The sequence below is a fragment of the Lytechinus variegatus genome, chromosome 16, assembly GCF_018143015.1.
Source record: "Lytechinus variegatus isolate NC3 chromosome 16, Lvar_3.0, whole genome shotgun sequence".
NCBI lineage: Eukaryota > Metazoa > Echinodermata > Echinoidea > Temnopleuroida > Toxopneustidae > Lytechinus > Lytechinus variegatus.
This window is the reverse complement of record NC_054755.1, coordinates 27,660,687-27,683,835: the sequence shown is the minus strand read 5'-3', so window position 1 is coordinate 27,683,835 and position 23,149 is coordinate 27,660,687. Positions and strand designations below refer to the sequence as shown.

Here is a 23,149-nt window from a genome sequence, read left to right as displayed (position 1 = left end):
GGATGGTGATCATGACAATCATGATGGTGGCAATGAGGATGATGATGATGGTGGTGGTGGTGATGATGATGGTGGTGATGATGATGGTGGTGATGATGATGACGTTGGGTTGGTGATGTTGGTTGTATTAAGCATGATGATAATGAGGATGGTGATGGTGATGGTGATGATGATGACATTGGGTTGGTGATGTTGGTTGTAATGAGCATGATGATAATGAGGATGATGTTGATGATGACGGTGATGGTAATGATTATTGTCCAGGTGATGATGATGCTTTAAGTAAATTATGATTTCATAACTGTATTGAAAATTTTTCAAACTAGCACTGAAAATCAATTGTAAGAAATATAGGAATTGAAAGTCATTATTTTAAGAAATGAAGATGAAAATGAAAATTTATGTAAAACTGGAATTTAGGCACAATGATGGATTATGTATAATGTATGACCAATGCATTCCTTAATTTTGTTCTCCGTGATTTGTAATCTTTAGAATTTGACTCTTCTGTATTATTTGGCATGGTGTTAAGTATTTATGGTTTATTTTGCTCCATTGTTGATGTAATATGTAATTTTGACTTGCACCATGCTCAATACTGTATGTTCAATCATTCTCGATCAATTTATATAAATATACATGATATACAATTTCAATATTTGTGCGTTCAGTTGAGTAGTAATTTTTGAGTATTTCTAGATATGGGATAAAGATGCTTGAGGGGAGAGGTCACATGGCCGGGAATAGGGCTTATCAGTAGAAAGAAAGGCATGGAAGAGAAGAGAGAAATGGATTTTTGAATGATTAAGAGAGAAAGTGAAGGAGAGAGTTAGAGTGGGAATTAATGAGTAAGAGTGAATGAGTGAGGGAGTGAGTTATTAAATGATTGATTGATGACTGACTGATTTATTTATCTGTAGAGAAAAGTAATTTGAGAAAGGGTTAGATTAGCTTCTATTGATAAAGGTAGATGTAGAAAGAGGGGAGCAGGAAAAGAGAAAGTGACTGAATGAGGGGGAAGAAAAGAGGTGGGTGGGAGAGACGAGAGTGGGTGAGGAAGAAGGTTTACATATGCTTGATAAAGGAAGATGTAGAATTAGAAAGGGGAGCAAGAAGAAAGGATGATAGACCTGAAGGATAAGAGGACAATCCATGGGATGGTAGATTAGCTTGGTTGATAGAAAATGAAGAAAGGATGGAGGGATAAAGGAACACATTGATGAACAGTAAATACTGAGAAAGGGATGAAGAAGAAAAAAAGTGGTTATAAAAACAAATAGGATGTGAACAAGAAAATCCACCCAACTTGGGTAATTTTCAGGTCCTTTATTGTAATTGAAAATCATCAGTGGAGAGAAATGAAATCTTGTCCTATTATCACAGAAAAACAATAGAGACATTCCAATAAAAATAACCAAAATGACATCACTTGCTTTGAAAGTGTTCTTTAATAAAGCAATAACTGCTGGAAGCATACGGGTAGGAGCAATAATACAAACATTCACATCAATCTACCATCATACATCATGATGAAAGCAAGCTGAGAAATGCATCGAGTGCAAGGCCCCGTAACAAAGAGCTTAGCGATTGATTGTGGGTTTGAGTATTAATACTGATCATACACAGTCAATAATGAAATCAATCATAGATATTGGTCCCAAGATCAATCACTAAGGTTTGTGTTACAGGGCCGAGATTACAAAAAAAATCGCACTTAACTACATATCTGCACTGGAATGGAATAATTGTGAAAGGAAATAAATGAAACACGAATGAAAGGAGGTATTTCACTGGTCAATGTCATGTAAATTTTAGTTACACTTGCTTTTACATTCCAGCGTGACACACAGGTACGTTTCGCATTCCTGTGCAGCTTTAGGTCATAGATACATTCCAACTATTTCTAAGGGGAAGTTGCACAAACCTTTTACAATCAATTGTAAATTACATCCAATTCTAAAAATGCTATAATTCTACAACTGATAAATCAATTTTAGCCCTTGCAAATCAGTTTACACACCTTGTTACATAAAGAAAGTCAGCATTAAATTGCAAACGTGTAATTAATTGTAAAACAGAAGATTGATTTCAATATATATGCAATTGATATGTTTCCTGCAATTCCCTTTTAGTCATCAATAAAATCCTATCATAACTAAAAATATACAAATCATAGAGTATATTTGCAAGTGACCGTGGATTAAAGTCGAGGAAAGACTATTACTAGCACATCTTGGATGTATAATTGAGATCTCATGATTACAACACTATTTACGATCACATCTTGATTCCGTAATTGAGATTTGACAAATAAAAACAAATGTATTACAATCTGAAGCACCATTCATACGATTGCACAATATTATTCAAGAATATTTGATGAAGAATTTAGACTGCTTGCGAACAAAATTCTCTCCATGTATCCATTCTATCTATAATCTTCTTGCTACTTAGTAAAAAGATTCTTTTCTATTCTTTTACCCACTTGCCCCCCCCCAACATTTCACAAACAAAGAGAACATGATGGAAAATTGGAAGCCCCCCCCCCCCCCCCCCCGAATTTGAAGCATGATCTAGCTTAAGTTTCAGGAGTTTTTATTTTTTATAATAAACGGCTTCATAATCGTAAAAGTAAATCCCACAGGAATAGATAATGATAAACAATTTTTAAGAGCAACAGCATTAAAACAAACAAGAAAAGAGGTAGAAAATAAGCTTTAAATGATAATAATACAATGGCAACAAGGAGAAAATATAGTTCACAAAAAAGAGGGAAATATACGTACTTTCAGATATAGAACAACTCAATTGGCAAGATTACAGGGAATATACATACTTCCAGAAGAGGACATTTGTTCAATTGTGGTAGCATCTATTACACAAAACAAAACTGAAAACATACATTTATCTTAAAAACAGAATATAACTGCAAGAGATCATCAGGTTTCAGGAGAATAAACTTCATTTTATATATCTTCAAGACAAGATGTTCCATTACTGGATGAAAAATAAAGTTTTTACAGAGAACAGCCTCTCTTTAACAGATTATCTGTTAACATATATAATATTTCAATATGTTATTACTCTCAATATGACCTTTGACTTATGAAGATTACAAGAGGTATCTAACTGGGTAAACTAAAGTATAAATGGTTCATTAAGGAGTATTAAGTACAATTCATGATATCTGGCTAAAAGAAATGCTGAAAGAATAATCATTTATGTAATAGGATAATTGGGTGATTTCAACTAGGTATCAAAAGTGATATTTGTGTTGAGGCAACATTTTGGCTAGCCACAACGATGAAAGCAAAATGTGTTGTTCAATTGTAAGAGCTTAAATAGCTCATTACTTCTTTATAAAGCTTTTCTCATCTTGCCATATGCACTCAATGTCAACTTGTACACCATATTTGAACACAATGCTTGAAATCATCCAATACATTTCAACAAATGGTAAATGAAATATACTGATTATACCAATGCCAATAACAGTACTTTGCATAAATTCAAAACTATTGCCAATGCTCGAAGAGCCTGCAAATTACATTCATCCAAAAGCTTAAACTTTCATTGTTTTATTTCATTTCACTGGGTTTACTAGTGAGCAGAAAAACTGCATCACATATCAAAGATACAATGGCTATACTTACACAGGACTAACATAAGTACAAATACATGTATTATATACCATCATCAAACAAAAAATCAATTATATGTAGACCTGTGGAATGAACTCATCAATATGAAAATAAATCAAACATATAGAAAAGGGGCAACTAATATTACAAGACTAAAAATAGAATGCTAATCCAGATAAAATTGGCAGAAAAGATATATTCCTTAAGAAAATAAAGCTCATATTTTCATCCAAATTTTTCAAATAATGCAAAAAATGGTCAAAATAAACATATACAATGATAAGAACTGAATAAAGAATATACATGTATATTCAAAATATATTTCATTTGTAATTATTAAAGCACAATACAAGCATACCGGTATTTAGATTGCATAAAATATAACAAGCACGTCTCAAATAGCAATTGGACATTCCGTCAATGCAACCAAAACCATAATGTATAATCTTTTGAAAAAACATTGATGTATATGCTCCACTAGTATAAGCGTCCTATCAGTTATTGTATTTTCATATTGGTAAACTGTATACAAATGTATAAATTGCCTGGCCTAGCAACAGGCCATGTACAGAAAATGCAATTTGATTGCTGAAATAATATAAAGGTGGGTTATAGGAAATGTTACTAATAAAGTAACATGTTTCACGAGCTGAGTACATTTACAAAAATGACCAAAGATTATGAAAATAATAATAACAATAAGTCTCCCCATTTGTGAATTACTATGTTATGATTTACATCTAAATATTTGTAAACACATTTTCAAAGAATAAACCAAATAAATGGAATGAGTAAATCTTTCTTGCGAAGTATATTAAATAAAGGAAATTATTCATACAAGATCAATATGTTCTATCCTATTTCTAAGCACTTGTGGGAATTGGTTATATATTCAAAGCTTGTTATCACAAGAAAAAATTGCCAAATATATACATGAACATCTCCTCGCAGAAAAATATAATGTGACGCATTTGAATTATCACAAGACAGACACAAAATGGATGGAATCCAAAATAAATTGGTACCTCAATATGCAAAAAAAATATTACAAATGTGCAGGAGTTATATAAATGGTCTGTACATTGAATGTCATGCATAACAAACTATTGCTTGGGTGCCACACACATTGATTATACACAAATCCGAGTTTCACAGATATGCGAAAGTGACATCAAAACCTTGAGCTAAATAGACAGGTGTAATCTACATACAAGACGTAACATCACTATTTCGCTGCAAGAAAATGCCAGTGATAGAGTGCTCTATAAACGCCACTGAAAATGGAACCTTTTTTTGCAGAAACCTGCTACAATGCCATTAGATAACCTTGTGCTGTGCAGTGCATGTACCGATTTCAGACAAATGCTCAAAGCACCTGGAAGCTATGAGCCAGGCTCAAGTCACACTTTACACTTTGTGAAGCGTCCCCAGATCACCTATAATTGATATATCCATTTATCTATCATTGATCTGCATAGCTTCTTACTTTGCCTACTGGACACTGTATACATGTACTTTGACTACTACTACGACAAAATACTACTGACTAATTTCTCTACAACCAAGACAAGCACAAACTGCCTAACCTCTACAGCTCTTTTTATCATTAATTTTCGTAATTCAACACACTTTTCTTACAAATCTGAAAGCACTTTCCACTGAATCGACTATAAAAACGGACACTATTGCTCAGTTTGACAAAGGTGCAGCAACTGTGTAGGTACGTCTAGTACAAAAAAAGCAATTACATGTAACCTCAACGCTCAAGAACGCCTGCCATTTTTTCGTCTGATTGCATATTTTCATGAAAAAGTAGAAATAACAGGCCAGTTATCTTTGTCAGCTGTTTCATGAAAAATGCCTTTTGACTGAAGTTTTTATTTTTTATTGTTATTTTACACATGAATAAGTGCAACATGATCAAACAATACCTCCTACTGTTGCATATTGACAATCAGACTGACCAAAGGCCACATACACAAAAGATGAGGAACACACTGACTAAAGGCAATATTAACAAGAGATGAAGAACACACCTTCATACATGTAGTTCAGTTGTTTAAGGAGTGATAGCCTGGGAGTTTCGAAATAATCATAATGTTAAAAAAGGGCCTGGCAAGCTACATCTAACACCTACACCTACATCAAATATGGAGATAATTTCCTTGTATGATACAGCTATATTGAATTTTTGATTCTGTCTCACTCGAGGGAAAAAAATCCTCAGAAAACCTAATGAAAGTGGCTTTGTTCTCATTACTTTCTCTACAATTTTCATTAGTTTGTTACAACTACCTATTGTTTTGCAATATATACAGCTACCTATGGTCTGTCATGAATCTAATGCTAAAACAATTTCTACGATCTATTCCTTCATTTTGTTTATCCAGAGTTATCCTCTCTGCGGAATGAGCTAATAAGAGTCTCTACCAGACGGTCCAATAATATGAAGGTCAAATAAATAGCGAGTACCGACGACGTTTGGATCTGGACGGCTTTTTGAAAACCGACCAGTCCGCAATACTAGGAATGCACAAGACAAGGTACAGCAAGACAAGGGTGTGCGGGTAAGGAGTGCGCCATCTATAGACAGAGTTTGGCCAATGTTGGTTCGACTCCTCACAACTGTAAACTGAATGTTAGTCAGTCCACAGTAGGTTCACTTAATTATTAAATATTCCATTATACAACAACATGTCAATGGCATAGATTGGAGTGGCAAACCTATCGTCTAGAGGGGGATCTATTGTCATTCCCCCCACTTGAATAGTGTGACGACATACGTCTCCGCCAGTGCAACATGCTATGTGCGTTGCGCAGATATCATAGTGCACTACAATGCAATATGCAACACTATGTTGTGGGAAATGACATGTTTCATACAGCTGTTAGTAAAGTTACGCACGACTTGAACATGTTCTTAGGTTCCAAGTCACATAGGAAGGGATATTTCATTTAGCACACAAAAGGGTCACTAGTCGTGCGTCAATCCATTTGTAACAGCTTTATAAAATGGCTCCCGACTGGTGCATTTGTGAGAGCGCTGCAACACATATTTTACATACTACATGTGCTGTGAGAGTGCAACCTCTGACAAACGCATAAACACAACGGAAGGAATCATTTAAGACTCGACGAAACTCTGGCCTATCAGAAACATATCCCCACTGATGCCACTCTGCCAATGCTTTTCCACTATACCACTCCAATGCAAACCAAATTGGCAAAAACTCGTCTAATCGACAGCGATGTAAAACGGTGCGACTAAAGCGCCCTCTCCTGTTGGTTATGCCGTCTCTCCGTTGACTGGGTTCCTCCCATCCTCCATGGTGATGACCTCGATGACATCACAGTTGTACGACCTTTCCTTCGCGAGGCCGGGGTTCTCAAAGGTCAAACAGTGCGTACTGAATCCCTTCGTCAGATCGCCTTCTAACAGTATCCCGTCTCCGTCACTGAAAAGGAAGGGACGATGAAATAATGTGAATTTTACCGCCACTTTTAGGCAGACTATATGCATCATAACAACCAGTTTGAAGATTGAGTTTTTTCCACTTTCATGATGGCTAAATGATTTTTTAAAAATGGCATTTTCAGCTGTCATGTAACAGACAAAATTACATGGTTGATTGCAATAAGAAATTTTTTATTTAAATCACATCATATCCCGTAAAAAACAATTTCAAAAGCAAATGAAAACAATAACTATAAGAAAAAAAGTCAACACATTTTTGCTAGAAAGTAGGCTCACCCTCCTCCAACGGCAATAAGGCTCTTTGACGCTCTCATGAACATCTCGTTCATTTTCTTCTTGAAGTCTCCTCCGCTGGACCTCCTCTCTCCTTCTCCATTCTCCTTCACCTCCCCCTCCTCCTTCTCCTCCTCCTTCTTCTCTTCTTTCTCCACCTCCTCCTTCGTTTCTTCCTTGGGGAGGATCCCGACCCAGGGGTACTTCTTTTCTTCCGGTGCGAAGCTGAAGAGGAAGCTCTCGCCGGTGCCGAAGTAGATACCCTTCTGGTCTCCGTCGTTTCGGGTGCTCCAGCTTGCCGATAGGTAAGCTCCAAAGATCTACAGAAAGGACAGAACAGGAGTGACATGGTAAGATGTATATCTGTTGAGATTTTTGTGATAGCTCTTCTCCTGGTATAACCCTTTTCAAGCTCCTTTGTAGCTTTTTGGTTTTTCCCATATTTCTCTTACAAAATAAGTTTTAAATTTCAAATTCAAATACCTATTTATTATATCATTGATTCAATTATTACGTTTTTATTGTTTGAATGTACATATTTTTGATTGTTTTCATCATGACAAATAAAGTCTATCAATCAATCAATCCATCAATATAGCAAATTTCAAAAGCTATTTCATACTATTATTATTGACAAGCATCATCATTTTGCAATAATCACTACTTTCATCCCTGTCATCATTATAATCATTACCATCACTATCACCATCATCATCATTACCATCATCATTACCATCACCACAATAATCATCATCCTTGATCTTCATCATCACCATCATCCTCTTCATTATCATCATCATCGATTACTGTCTCAATCATCATGATCACTACTACCACCACCAAAGTCATCATAATTTCCTCCACCAAAACCACCATTATCACCTTCACATCACCACCAACACCATCGGAATCATCCTCATCATCATCACGATCCTCCTCGTCCTCACCACACTACCATCATCACCATCATCATCATCCTCCTACCTACCTCTTGGTCCGACGTCTTGATGAGTAGAATGGTAGGCTCACAGTATTCACACCTTGTATAGAAGGTCGTCAACGAGAATCCATGCTCTTGTGTCGTGAAGACCAACCTCGGCTGATAGATGCTAAACCGACTTGGAACCCAGCTCCATAGAGTATGCAGCTAAATGGCAAACAATAAATACATCAATTAGAAAAGTATGACGACTACATTCTGAATGATGTATGAAGCATGATGTCTCATACTAGAGTCATTGGACCCGTTGCAGAAAGTAATGCACTTAATTAAGTGCAACCCCCCCAAAAAAAAATCAAGCACAAGTCCCTAAGATTTAATTGGTTGAAACTCTTTTTTTGCAACTGGCCAATTATCTGATAGATTTTGAAGGCTAAAGACTTTGAACTGAGATGATTCTGTTTATCAAAAATCATTGCCATACTGTTGGTGTCAATGTACTGTTCATAGAAGGCACTATCGGACACATCTGAGTAAATCCGACTTTCTTAATCCTATTAGACATGGCTATTACGACGCCTAAGACAGGGGGGGGGGGATTCAGCCGCCTTTATGATCTCGGCCATCGCGCAATACCCACAGCATAATCTACAAAATGAAATTCTGCGAAAAATCTCAATGCGAATTGTTTATGCTAGTTCATTCATAAAATCAAAAATTTGTTCTTATTAACTAAATAATGCCCCTAAAATGCAAATATTTGGTTCACAGATTCATTGTAGGAATCTGATCGAATGCACATTTTTGGGTCTGCATACACTTACATTAAGTTGCATAATCTGCGGAATCAGAGACACCCCCCCCCCCCCCCCCCGTCTTCTTAGGGTTAAGGTGAGTTGCTGTTGTTCCAAATCTAAATTTGTTACCCGTTTCCCAGAGTAATCAACACACTTATAACTCTAGTAAATAAATGGAACTACAATTTATTTAAACACATTTGTGTAGGCTATGTGTAACTGCGTGACTTTAACAAAATATATTTTGGTCGAGATAACAAAACAAGTGAAACATCTTGAGTTTTGATGAATAAAATGCCTGATATTTCCATTAAATTGAAGAAAATCTAAGTAATCCCTCAGTTGCGGTCAACTTAAACGACAAAATAGAGGCAAGGTCAGTGTTTACACTCGTATTGTATAATTTTGTTAGAAACAATGTGTGCTAATATGACATTTATGTGTTTAACTATTAGTTTATTACACTCGTACATATGAGTAGCGTTGCATGCCCCACATATAAGAATTCATGTTGGTTATAGTTGACGAAGTTCAAAAGTCGTAATGAAACAGTTTCTTTGATAAAAGGATAGATTTATTGTTTAATATAGTATCGACCTGTATGAAACAAGTTTTAAACATGTCAAGTTGTAAACATTTAGCTATTATAGAAGTGTTTAGGATAATTAATGAAATACAAAGAAGGGGCATTTTAAGGGTATATTCATAAGGTCAGATAAAGGGCAATTGTGTTGGAATGCCCATGGGTCATGCCCAAATTTTTAGTTATGGAGATGTTATAAGAGATATATGATAGCATTGTGATATCATGGACCTGAGAAAGCTTTATAATGATGTCATTTAGTTTAAAGAGCTCAGTCAAGTTTCATGATATTAATTGGTTTCTATATATGTATTTTATTCGTTACAGTTTTCACGGAGTCAAGGAAAAGACAGAATAAACGAAACCACTCCCGTAAAAACATGTGTGCTATGTTTGATTGATTGGCTGCAACTACACTATGAGACCCAGACTTTTTCCTCTCTTATTTTTAGGGTATTTTTATTAAATACATTTATTTTTAGGGCTCTGTCTCAACAGTTATTGGTTCAACCGCAAATTATGCAGTCATTTTGTCATGCATTGATCAAAGGCAAGTTTATTTGTTTTCCTATACTACATACCTGTTGGTGGGTGATGATACATGAATTTATGTGGTTTAGCTTGGTGAGACCATCATTCTGTCTTCTGCTAGCGGCCCTGTACGGTGAATTGTCTTCTCGTAGCGTCTCTTTGTGTTTCGTCTGGTACGTTCCTATGACAGACCTAGACAAACCTCGGAACTGGAATCCAACCTAATGAGAGAGACAAAAAAACACAAAATATTTCAGTTTGGTGATGATGAAGTCTGTATTTTTTTTTCTTAATTATGGTAAATGATTTATATGAAACTATTCCTATACACTATTTTAAATATGTTGATGATTTGTCTTTAGTACAGTGTCGTAAATCAACCAATCAATCAATCAATTACAATCAGTAATTAGATTCAGTGCAATACTGGTCGCAATCAAATAACATGTCACTCAATCCCACCAAGTGTTTCAACTTACATATTACTTTTATGAAAAACCCCATCACTCCTGAGGTTTTTGCCATTCATAACTCTGCCTTATGCAATGTAGAAAGCATCAAACTGTGCAGAATAATCCTACCTGTCTCTCGTGTATTTCATTAAACAGAAATGTATTACTATTTACTTACCGTTAGGAGAGTGTTTGGGCTGACTGGAATGGTCCTGACAAATTCTCGGATGGAAGCAGCTACGCCATCGGGTGCCTCTGCGGTACCTAGACATTTAATAAAATCAAGTTCAAAGACAACGCTTGCGGAAACATTAACAAGTCTGTTTTAAACAAGGATTTTGAAATTCCATAATCGGTGTTTTCCGAGGAGAAAGGGGACGGGGTGGAATACAGTTCCCTCCACTCTAAATGTCAAACATGTGAAATAAATTCAGAACGGCTGTAAATGGTGATATTGATTTCATCTTGAAATTTGGAATGAAAATCAGTTTGTACAGTTTTAAATTTGAATTCATTTCTGTCTTCTTTAAAACCCATATGGCATAGAATGGCTCCTCAAGCATAGAATAGGCTGAAAATTTCAGGATATAATCTTCATCTGTATTTATCTAATATCCAATTACTAAATTCGCAAAAGAAGTGCTCAAGGGCTATTTTTAAATAGAAATAAAACATTACCGAGAGAGGGCGAAATTCAAATTTTTCATAATAGTTGAATGACCACTATACTTTTGTAATATTGGGATGTTAGATGATACTCCAGTATAAAACATCTATCCTTAATTTCTACTTTGTTTGAATGGAAATGAAATGAAATGAATATAATTCACATTACTGACACTTCACGGTTTACCCAAGCTTTAAACTGGCTTTACAGCATTCATTATCTAATCTTCCCCTTTAACAAACTGTCATGATCCCAACGTGCCTTTGCACGTGAGCTGCACACGATACCCAAGGTTATGACATTGAAAGATGTACATTTGACATGTACATGACACTGACAATGATCTTATCTGTGATAATAATCACCCGACATCCCCAAAACACAAACACATATATCCAGGGAACTTTATACAAACTCAAATAAAAACTTGGTCAAGCACCCATTATTGTTTGTGGAAGCAGGCGTGTAGTGGGCTTGATCAAAGAATAACATATTTATTGGCTAAATAGGCGTAAACATTCATATCTTAATGGTACGCACCTCAAGGCCCAAGATAACAATAATAGCATAATAGTAGGTAGAAAGCACAATGATCTGTTTGTCTTTGGATGAAAAGTTCACCTTTGAAGCATACTGAAATGTGAAACCTTCACTCTCTCTCTCTTCTTCTTCCCATTTTATCCTCCCACTGTACATTCAAATTCTCTACTTCACTTTCTAAATCCCTTAGACAAATCCTATTTGTGACTATTTAATTTTTATAGATTGAGAGAAAAATATGTTTCCTCACAGGTCTCACTGTAGTTTTCAAAGAAATATGGGAATAGGAACCATAAAAAGTAGAAATAAAGCAAAGCATGCCTGCTCTTCTCCTTTAACAAACAGCCATGATCCCAGCGTGCCTATGCACGTGAGCTGCACACCATACCGAAGGTCATGGACATTGGAAGAGATACATTTGATCATGACACTGACAATGATCTTATCTGTGATAATAATCACCCAACACCCCATAACACAAACACAATATCCAGGGACCTTTATACAAACTCACATAAAAACTGGGTCAAGCACCCATTATTGCTTGTGGAAGCAGGTGTGTAGTGGGCTTGATCCAAAGAATAACATATTTACTGGCTAAATGGGCACAAATATTCAAATTTGAATGGTATGCACCTTCAAACCCACGATAAAAACATCAACAACGTAATAGTCAGTGCAAAGCGCAATGACCTGATTGTCTTTGGATAAAATGTTCACCTTTGAAACAATGTGAAACCTTTTCTTTGCCCTTCCCTTCACATATTATCCTCCCTACATACATTCACATCTCTACTTCACTTTCTAACAAAAATCAAACAAATGTAATTTGTGAGAGAATATGTTTCCTCACAGGTCTCACTGTAATTAAAAAAAATTCTTTTCATAATATTTTCCATTTATTTTCCTTTTTTCAATCTATTTCTTGTTCACTTTTATTTTCCTTTTGCCCTTCTCTCCTTGTTATTCCCTTCCATCTTTCCTCTTCCTTCCTCTCTGTTGTTCTCCCAATTCTTCTCTCCATCTATCCTCTCTTCCTTCCTTCGTTTTCTTTCTTCCTCCATCCACTTTTCTTCTCTCTCTCTCTCTCTCCCTCTTCTCAACACTGTCCTTCCTTTCTTCTCCTCCCTCTCTCTGTGTCTCCCGCTTCTTATATCTTTCCACGTCCCTCTTCTCCAATTCTATCTCCGCCCTTCCCCTATCCGTCCCTTCTCTCTCTCTCACTACCCCTCCTCCCTTTCTTCTCCATTGTCATCCCCCTTTCCGACCTTCTATCAATCATACCTCTATGTTTCTTGTAAAGCATGAGAATGGCCAGCCCCACTCGGTAAAAGATTTTCAGTCCTTCTGATAAATAGCAGTCCATCACTCGAATCTAGGAGAATAAATGGGTATTAAAAATAGAATAACATTACAAAGTAAATAAATATTGAATACTGGCTTCATCCATGCAAATTAGAATCAAAATAACAAATCACGATTCACAATTTTGCTTTGTAATAAGAATTCTCCATAGGGCTTCACACAAACATTTGTTAGCTTTTATTTATTCAAATATCATTTATTTACAGAATAATGTCTTCCATCCTGGGAAAAGCATCAATCTATAAAAAAGTGTTTGAATAAATAGCTTTACATCCTTGTAGCAGTGATGGAAATACAAAAAATAACTGAAAATTAAGAGCAATTCAAGCTGTGCTTTATCATAGCACACTAGCGCAGGGTATCAAATAACCTCTTCACTACTATCAAAGACTCGAGATAGAAAAGTTGTATATCCGTCAACATGATTCAAGTACAAAATTAATACATATGGTAACAAAAATATAAAGCTGTATGATTAAAATAAACAACATTCTCACAAGTGAGCAATTTATTAAAAAGGAGTAGAAGGGCTTCGAGTGTTTCCTTATATCCATTGGTTTACTCTCTCACTCCAATCCCTTGGTAGTGTGCAGTCAGCAGAGTTATTTTATTTGGATCAATATTCAATCAAAACACAAAAAAAAAAAAATAAAAACACTTGAAGCTATTTTATACTTTTTAGTGGGTATTGAAAAAATATCTTCTCACACTGCCCAGGTAGACATGTAATGCAAATATATGAGGATATTAGGTAAATACAACAATTGTGCAACAAATTTCATAAAGAGTACTATTATTTTATTTTGTTCAATATACACTATTTTATGTTTTCTTGTTATGATTGAAAACTAAACTATTTTCTCACATTGGGCAGATCTATAGGCAGTGCTGCGCCAGCCCGAGTTTGCCAAATCTCGAAATTTTAGACCGATCAGCCCTCTTCGCGATTAATCTCGAGATAATCGTAAGAAGAGCGATTCGTGCTCAAGTGAGGTATGGATGCATTATGGTGTGATGCAGTGAATAGATAATCCCAAGGGCTTCTGCGCCTGCGAATTAGCGGGATAATTTGTAAAATAGCGCACTATTTTGCACATAATCCCAAGTTGACTTGGGATTGCAATCTCGAGATTAATCCAGCGAAATAGCGCGATAATTGCATCTCGATTACAAATAATCTTGAGATTATTCAGAACGGGATAATTTGCCAGATCAGAAATAGCGCGCTAATCTGAAATTCGGACTGGTGCAGACGGCCCTTATGAAAGGTTGGGTAAATGCAACAATTGTTCATCAAATTTAATGAAGAGCACTGCTAATTAGTCCTATTTCATTTAGATCAATATCTGATCAAAACATTAATACACTATGTTTCTTGGTTTCATTGAAAAATATTTACTCACGTTGGGCAAGCATCTTTATGCCGCTACATGCAGTACATGTAAGGCTAGATATATTCAACAATTACATGTGAGAACTTTTACAGCACTATATTGTCAGGTCCATCCCATGGGGGTGGGGCAGAAATCAGTATTCTCACCTCTCTCTCTACATTCATTCAATCCCATAAAGGGGAAGGATAGAATGTTCTGCTGTAAGATTCAAAATCTTTGTTAATTTGGTATTAAATTGAATTTATTTATCTATTGCATCAAACATAGAAAGGAACATTATTTGTTTCAATACTGGGGCAATTGAAGAGTACTACTTTGTAGCGGAAATTTTTATTATTTGTACTCTTTTTAAAAACAAATTTGAAAAGAAACTGCAGACCAACAATAATTGTTTCACCTTTTTACCCATTTATACTTTCAATTTCCCCTCAACATTATTTCAATTCTCCCCTAAAGGGCAATGGTAGGTGGCAGTACATGAACTACATTAACAAGTGCGGATGATTTTGTCATACGTGTGCGTTATAAAGGAAAAGTGCATTTCCTTTGGCTAACACATCATAAAGGTGTATCAAAATTGTGTCAAACGGCTTCTGTTTCAGGTTTCAGATGAGTATGATGTGATTCACATTGGGTCATTTAAAAGTATGGTGTTGGTGTTACATGTAGGTGGTAGTGTTTGTGTGGTGTTACAAGTGAAATCCAGATTGCCTTCCCGACATGTAGCACTCCAAGTCACATTCTTGATAACTCAAGACCTAGTGATTGTCTAGTAACCAGCTTACTTGTGTGGTGCTGTGCTAATAAAAAGACTGAAAAATTGCTTCATTGCCAATCATGGTTAAACGAGTTCAGACAGATACCACTAATAAATGCATAGACAACCACCGTGGAATCATCGCGTGCCACGCCAACTTCAGAAATCTAGTTAAGCTTCAAGAGCTGGGAGCTGGTGAATTAGTTATCACATACATTGTTATTTTACCTCTTCACAATGAAAATTATTCCTTTCTCAAAGCACTTTCGTATTGGAATTAACTATTAAATGTGATGCCTTTATAGCGAAAGCAGCAAGGTTAGAATAACAATAAACGATAGGAGGGACGATAAACAACAAGAATGATGATAAAAAAATGTCCACTGATCCCTATCTAACGTATGCATTAAAGTATGTACATGTCCAGGATTTCCTTAGGGACTTTGTACACACAAAAACACCATACGTATACTTATACTGATGAGAAAAGCTCTTTCTTTTTTTTATGACAGTATACTAAATTTTAAACAAACTGCGATTCCCAAGCACTCGCACGCTATTTTCTTTGAAATGTCAAGTCCAGTTAAACAAAAAGCTCAATTCAATAATAGAAAAAAAACAGACTACCACAACACTGAAAATTCCATCAAAATCTGATATAAAATGAGAAAGTTTTGACATTTTGCTTTAATTTCAAAATTCCAGTTATGGGCAGACTTTGAACCTTGTGGTTCAAAGTCTAGAGACTTATCCACTAATAATAATAATATTCCGCATTTATATAGCGCTTAATACATCGGAACGACGTCTCTAAGCGCTTACAGACATATTATTACCCCAGTCATCGGATCCTTGCATGCCCGCATACAATGTATGCACCTTCTCCACTCCCTGGGGAGCATTCCAACAAGAGTTCCAAGACTCAATTGCTAGGCATACTACATATAGGCTTTCACATCCTACCGGGTACCCATTTAACACCTGGGTCGAGAGTGGCAAAGTGTGGATTAACGCCTTGCCAAAGGACGCTAGGCCATGGTGGGATTCGAACACACGACCCTCTGATTACAAGGCGAGAGTCAGAACCGCTACACCACGGCGCTTCCACTAAGCCACAACTCCTCTCAAATCACACTAATTACTTACGATATGTGAGAAAGGCAGATCCTCAAGAATCCACCATATCCAGTCGTTATAGATTTCCGAGACATCTCCTTGCTTGATAAACATCTTATGAGCTGATGCCTGTGAGGGGGAGGGGGGGGGGGAGACAGGAGAACAAAGCAAAGAAAAATAATGATTCAGAGGTATATCTTTCCCAAAGTTTTTTTTTTTTGATTAACCACAGGAATTTGTCAATCGGTGATAGCTCATTCAGTGAAGCGGGGAGGGGTTGGATTCCAGTGACCCAGGTTTTATTCCAACTGGGTGCATTAGAATCATTTAGTAAGGCACTTATCCCCACTACCAGGTCCCTCGGAGAGGACCTTCAGCCTTCGGTCCTTGGGTCACTTGCTCAAAAGCATTTTTTGTTTCTGCCTTCTCAGCGATCAGGCCCTACATTCACCTGTAAAATCGCTTGTAACGTACATGCATATACAGAACTAGATTTGCATACAGTACTATAGGTTATAGGTAAATTAGAAGAAAAAAAGATAAATGAAAGTGCTAGTAATTGAGGAAATGATGATTGCACCACAACCCAGGCAAGGGGTGCAGAGATCACATCCCTGTCAAAACAAGCACTTGAACTGCTGTATAGTGCTACCCTCGGAACTCATGTGAGGTTCTGGTGGCACAGGCTCTGAACTTGATCACGTTGTCCAACGCTTGTTCTATCCAAACAATCGCAAGCCTTGAAAACTATCGTCACATCCTGACCTTGGGTACAAGTAAATAGTTTTCAAACTTTGAAACTTCACTTGTTGACAATTGTCAGTTTATGACAACATGATTTGATAGATTTCCAATCAAGTATGGTTTTACAGTTTGACAAATAAGTTTTGAATAGGTGTCAAACATTCAGGGACCAATAAATATCTAAAATCTACCTCTTCTAAATTCTAAAATTTTGGTATAAGTACATGGCTATGTACAATGTATGTCAGTTTGTAGTTACACAATTATAGAATCCTACATTCTTCTTATATTTCTTTGTCTGTTAAAATAGATGCATAAATTATGCTTTGTATCCAATGTCTTTATTGTTCAATGATTGTTTTATTTTTTATTAACAACATATAAACAAACACATTGGTCTCATAAATTCAAAAGAGAAACTATTATTTGAAAAAAATGAAAATATATGAAACTATAATCTATCAGTAAATGTTTATGTTTACAACTCCCACAAAAAAACAATAAAAAATATTCAGAATGAACTAATAAATTGGCTACCTGAAGAAAAATCATTACCAATAAATGAACAAAATATCAATACTTTCATGATTGGAGCAATCATACGGAAGAATATTTTCATGAACATTGAGCAAAAATAATCATGCACTCAGCTAAAACTACCTACAGTAAAGAAGAATCCCGAACTGAAAAAAAAGACCAGTCAAATCATTTTTAGTTCAAAAGCTGTGACGAAGGAATAAAAAATAGCGTCAGCCAGTCAGGGTTTTTACTAATAACCTAAGAAATGAAAAAGAGCTCTTACATCTATTTTCATTTGAAAATTGACAGCAGCTCAAGCACAATATCCGCTGATTACAATATGGACAATGTTCTACCAACATTTGAACAAGATTCATCAATTTCAAACAGAAAGGAAAGATGCATAGAAATCATGGTAAGTCAGCACACATTTTGGCCAGATGTAATTAAAATTTTGCAGGATTTATTAGGGTCTGTGGGGCTATTTTTTTTCTTCTTTTTTGTTGTTGCCAAACTGGTGCGATTGGTCTGACCGTGCCTTGAACACTACAAGAGACATTACAGAGCTGAATGAGGCAGAATTCAGAAACCCTGTAGACTAGCCGAAATGGTGTTCGACCAACTGTCAAATGAGGGATCACTCTAAGATTGAACTCATGCAATTTTTAGATGGATCGAGGCAATCACACTCTCGGCCGAGCTAATTTTGTGTTGCTATAGCAACTGCGATTGATGCAATTGGCTGCGGCTTGGGTCAAATTTGCCTGAAAAGCAATACATTGAAGAAAGTATGTGTATGTTCCTGAAAGAGACACTCTTTAAGGCCTGGTCACACCGCCCGAGCGTTGTTGGAGCGGTCGAGGAGCGGAGAGAAAAAATCACCACCACTCGCTACCATTCACCATTTTTTATTTCGATTGTTTTTATTTTGTTTTCGATTTTTATTTTTTATTTTTTCTCCAATTTTGTGAGCGAAATTTGACCCTCCCTCACTTCCGCTCCACGGCCACTCCAACAACGCTCGGGCTGTGTGACCAGGCCTTTACCAGAGGTCCATTAGGGAATAGGGAGGGGGCTTGGAGGGCATGATCCATCATATGTCACTTTCAGATGGGCACAAATAAGCTAAGAATTTTGTTTTTTCTAAAAGAAAAACCCTTCGAACTTATCCTTAAAATCTTCAAGATCCTGAATAGTGAAACAAAGTTACTAGTGTCAGAAGTTGTACAAGGCAAACTTAAGAGCTTGCACCATTTTCATTTGACGGAAGGATTATGATTTCTGGCTTCTCCCCTTCCTGACCATCAGTCATCAGATATTGGAATGGGGCATAGTTTCAGCCATTACCCGGGCAATATATATTACTAGAACTGGCGGTTCTTTATATGCTTCAAGAATCAAAGGGGGTTCGTATCAGAAGCATGATGAGGGATCACACTCAAATGAACCCAAGACACCTCTTGATGGATCGAAGCAATCAAAATAAGAGCCCCTCTTTTTTATGTTGCCATGACAACAGCAATTGATGCAGTTAACAACATCCGTGGTTAATTTGACTTTCTAGAATCTTTGATATCGCAAGGAGCTCGAACTGTGAGAGAAAGCTGATGATATGCTGATGGGATTATACTAAAATGGATCTTAAAGGTAATCCCAGTACCCTAAATAACGCTGCTCATTTAAAGTGGAGAGTTAATAGCCAATTATCGAGTGGAGGCTAATCAGGTGCCATTGATTTTTTTTTAGGGGCACTGAAATAAAAAGATACTATTCAATATTGTAAATTTGCTGTATGATTTGTCCACAGCTACCAACCTAAATTGTAATGAAAAATATTCTTTATCACTTTTTATCCTATTTTCAAGCCTAAAATCTTATTTTTCTTAACTGCTTTTAAAATAGTATTACAAAAATCTTATTTTTCTTGCAAAATCCTAGGGGAAAAATCCTACATTATTTGGTGTCACTTTTCCCTTAACAATCCTTTAAAATAGGATGAAATCTAGTACTAACTACAGTAGCAGCTCTTTTTGTCAATTCATTTATCTATTTATTCATTTGGGTGCATTGTGGTCTAGTGGTTCTGACTCTCGCCTTTCAAACAAAGGGTTGTGGGTTCGAATCCTAGCCATTGCGTGTTTTCCTTCAGCAAGAAATTTATCCACACTGTGCTGCACTCGACCCAGGTGAGGTAAATGGGTACCGGCTGGAAGAAATTCCTCAAAAAGCTGTATGCACCAGACTTGGTAGACTAGCTTAGCCGGGGTAATATAGGAGTGCCTTGAGCACCAAGCAAGGTGAATATGGGTGCTATAGAAATCCTATATTATTCATTCTTATTATTTATTTATTCATATCTTCATATTCCATAAATTCTCAAGTACATTTCATAACAAATCATTTTCATTAATATATACATCATCTGCATATGCAGTTTTGAAATATAGGCCTACCGGTACCAAATAAAATGAAAAAAAAAGTGGAAGGGCCTACTAAAAAGCAAAGCTGGTAAGATGTAGACCCCCTAACGAAATCATATACAAGGGTAATATATGATATGAATATACATGTAGTAAAATAATCAGAAAAATTCTATGAATTAGCTGAGACCTGATAAACAAATATTTTCATATCCAATACAAGAAGAGGACATTGTACGGAGGAGTTACTCCTTGGTTGTAAAATTTATGCACTCACACGGCTTCTCCTCTCCGTTAAGAAACTATCAAATGATAATTGCTGAACTGGACGAAAAAATTTGAGGTTAGCATTCGACCTAACAAGTCTATTTAACCCAATCTGGCGCATTATGGCATTGTATAGAAACTCTTTAATTGGTGATGAAAACAGTTCATAAAGCATTCAGAGAATTCGAAATGTGCCTCGCCATTGAAAATTACCCCGAGCCATTGTTGTTGTCTAATCAACAACTTCCTCGTAAGGAAGCTCAGAGCTGCGGGTGATAATGAAACTGTGTAGTAGTACTTGGAACCTGAAAGTAAAAAAAAAAAACAAATCCAGGCCAGTCTCTGCCGCAGAAAACACTCCTAATGACAGTGAAGTCTGGCAGGAATCTGCATTCTCACTTAAAGGGGAAGTTCACCCTGACAAAAAGTTTATTGTAAAAATAGCAGAAAAACTAATAAAAAATATTGCCGAAGGTTTGAGAAAAATTCATCAAATAATTAAAAAGTTATTAGAATTTCAATTATTTGATTTGTGACGTCATATGCGAGCAGCATTCATACATAGCGAACGGTAAAAAATCAAAGAAATTTCATTTTCTCAGAATATTAAAAATGGTTTTCATTGTACCTTTTATATATCAATAGACAAATCATTTCACACCCGATCATGAATAGAAAACAAAATTAAGTCATCAGGAACCATACAAAATTTGAAATTCATACATTTTATATTACATAATACATGGGGCAACTGCTCGTTTATGACGTCACAAATCCAAAACTTTGAACTCTAATAACTTTCTTACTTTTTAACGGATTTTCCTCAAACCTTCACCAATATTTTTTACTAATTTTTCTGCTATTTTTACAACAAAGTTTTTTTCAGGGTGAACTTCCCCTTTAACAAAGTTACAAACGGAGTACAAACAGCAAACTTTTTAAAAGAGAAACTTGGGTCTAATGGTAGATTAATCAAGAATTGGAAATTAGTTTTCCATATAGCTCCTGGGGAGAAAAAAAACCCTGTACAACATATATCTCTAAATTTACATGTATGGGGAAAATAGGGATATAACTATTAAACAATTGGGTAGTCTAACCTCTGTAGGGGTATACATGTACAAGTAGTGGATCCAAAGCTAACGAAAGAGAATTGTAATTAATAAGACAGGATAAATACAATAAGTGATAAGATGACATCCTTCTCACAAAGACCACATATCTTGTTTCCTTTTTGCAGTTTTTATATACAGTGTTGGCTGTACATGTATCATGAATTTTACTACTAAGAAATTAGGATGAAAAACCCAAAGTTGTGGGTTCTTTTGACATGCATGTATTTAAGCTGTGGAGAAATTTGTGGCTTCATGTCTAAAGATTTTGCACCCCTTAATACCTCATGCTTGACAAATAGCCCGGGGGGGGGGGGGGGCACTTACATTGATGAGTGGATACCATCTGCGACAAAAATACACGTAAAAGGGATGTCTTTTTCAAGATAAGGCATTTTATGTACATAACGTAATAAGGCGCTAGGAAAGCTACGTGTTTAAGGTCAAGTTTGTCAGGGTAAAAAGACTAAAATGTTCTATAATGGATGTACTGTTTACCAAACAGCAGTCAACACTAGGCTACTTGTTTAGAGTCTGATTTGTGCGAGGTGTGGGAGGTTGGGCCCTATACTAAACATATACATTGACATAAAACAATTAAAATATTGCTGTACTTGTTTAGGGGTTCCATTCAGGGAATACTTGCCAAGGATATCATTTCTTTTCCAATACTTGTTAAGGGGTGCATTTTTAGAATATGGCTTTTTCTGGACCCCATGGTCGTGCATGGTATCCACTCGTCAATGGAAGGCACCCCCCCCCCCCCCCCCCCCCCCCGGACAAGTAGGAACTTAGAACCAACCACATTTAGCCATTAGCATTTCAAACAAAATTTGAATTGTTATCCTGAATTCATAGAACCATCATGAAATCATGTTGGTAATTTTCATTACAGAAATGTGATCAATGTGGCCTTTAAAATCTCCCTGTTTTGCTCAAGATCATGATAATCAAGCTCTCATTGCTATCCTCTCAAAACATAAATAGATAAAGCAATGATGACTCTTATTCTATGTCCATTTCCTCTATCTAGTTTCATTTCCTGGTCGAAATGACAGATACATGTACTTATAGCCTCCACATTGTGATATATCCTTGACTTTATTTTTAATAATGTATAAAACAAAACATTTACATGTATCATAGTTTTTATTTTTTATGATAAAAAAAAACTCCTACCAAAAATTCAATATATTGAGTTAAAAAATGTTCATTAAAGTTTCTATCTGTTCAAAATAGCTATCAATTATTTACAGGCAACAAATCTTATGGTTTTTATACCAAGTTGAAAAAAGAGTGATTACACTTAAAATGTCATTTTCTGAATTTATTCACCTTTGAATGTCATTTTTCAAGGCTAATGCAAATAATCATCCTTTGCTAGTTAATATTTTCATACATATCAAGCTCTTAAAAGGCATAGCCATTTTTCCATTTTGACAAATGTTTTGACTGCATGGAAAAAAATCTCCCCAAAAGTTGCCTAAAATTCACATTTCACTTTTTATTCATGAAATGTCCATTTGTTGTCCATGTATCCTTGAAAGTATTTTTTA

General features: G+C 35.9%; 1 protein-coding gene across 1 annotated transcript in view; it reads right to left on the bottom strand.

The window, feature by feature from the left end:
* Window positions 1-3,420: 3,420 nt before the first annotated feature.
* The window catches only part of LOC121429528, a 56,779-nt gene continuing 37,050 nt past the window's right edge, over window positions 3,421-23,149 (bottom strand). The window contains exons 7-13 of the mRNA XM_041626587.1: window positions 16,562-16,660; window positions 13,184-13,274; window positions 10,871-10,956; window positions 10,291-10,461; window positions 8,378-8,536; window positions 7,393-7,709; window positions 3,421-7,096 (exon numbers count right to left, since the gene is read on the bottom strand). Coding sequence (XP_041482521.1) covers window positions 6,928-7,096; window positions 7,393-7,709; window positions 8,378-8,536; window positions 10,291-10,461; window positions 10,871-10,956; window positions 13,184-13,274; window positions 16,562-16,660 — 1,092 coding nt within the window. The 3' untranslated portion in view covers window positions 3,421-6,927. The remainder of the gene's footprint in view (window positions 7,097-7,392; window positions 7,710-8,377; window positions 8,537-10,290; window positions 10,462-10,870; window positions 10,957-13,183; window positions 13,275-16,561; window positions 16,661-23,149) is intronic.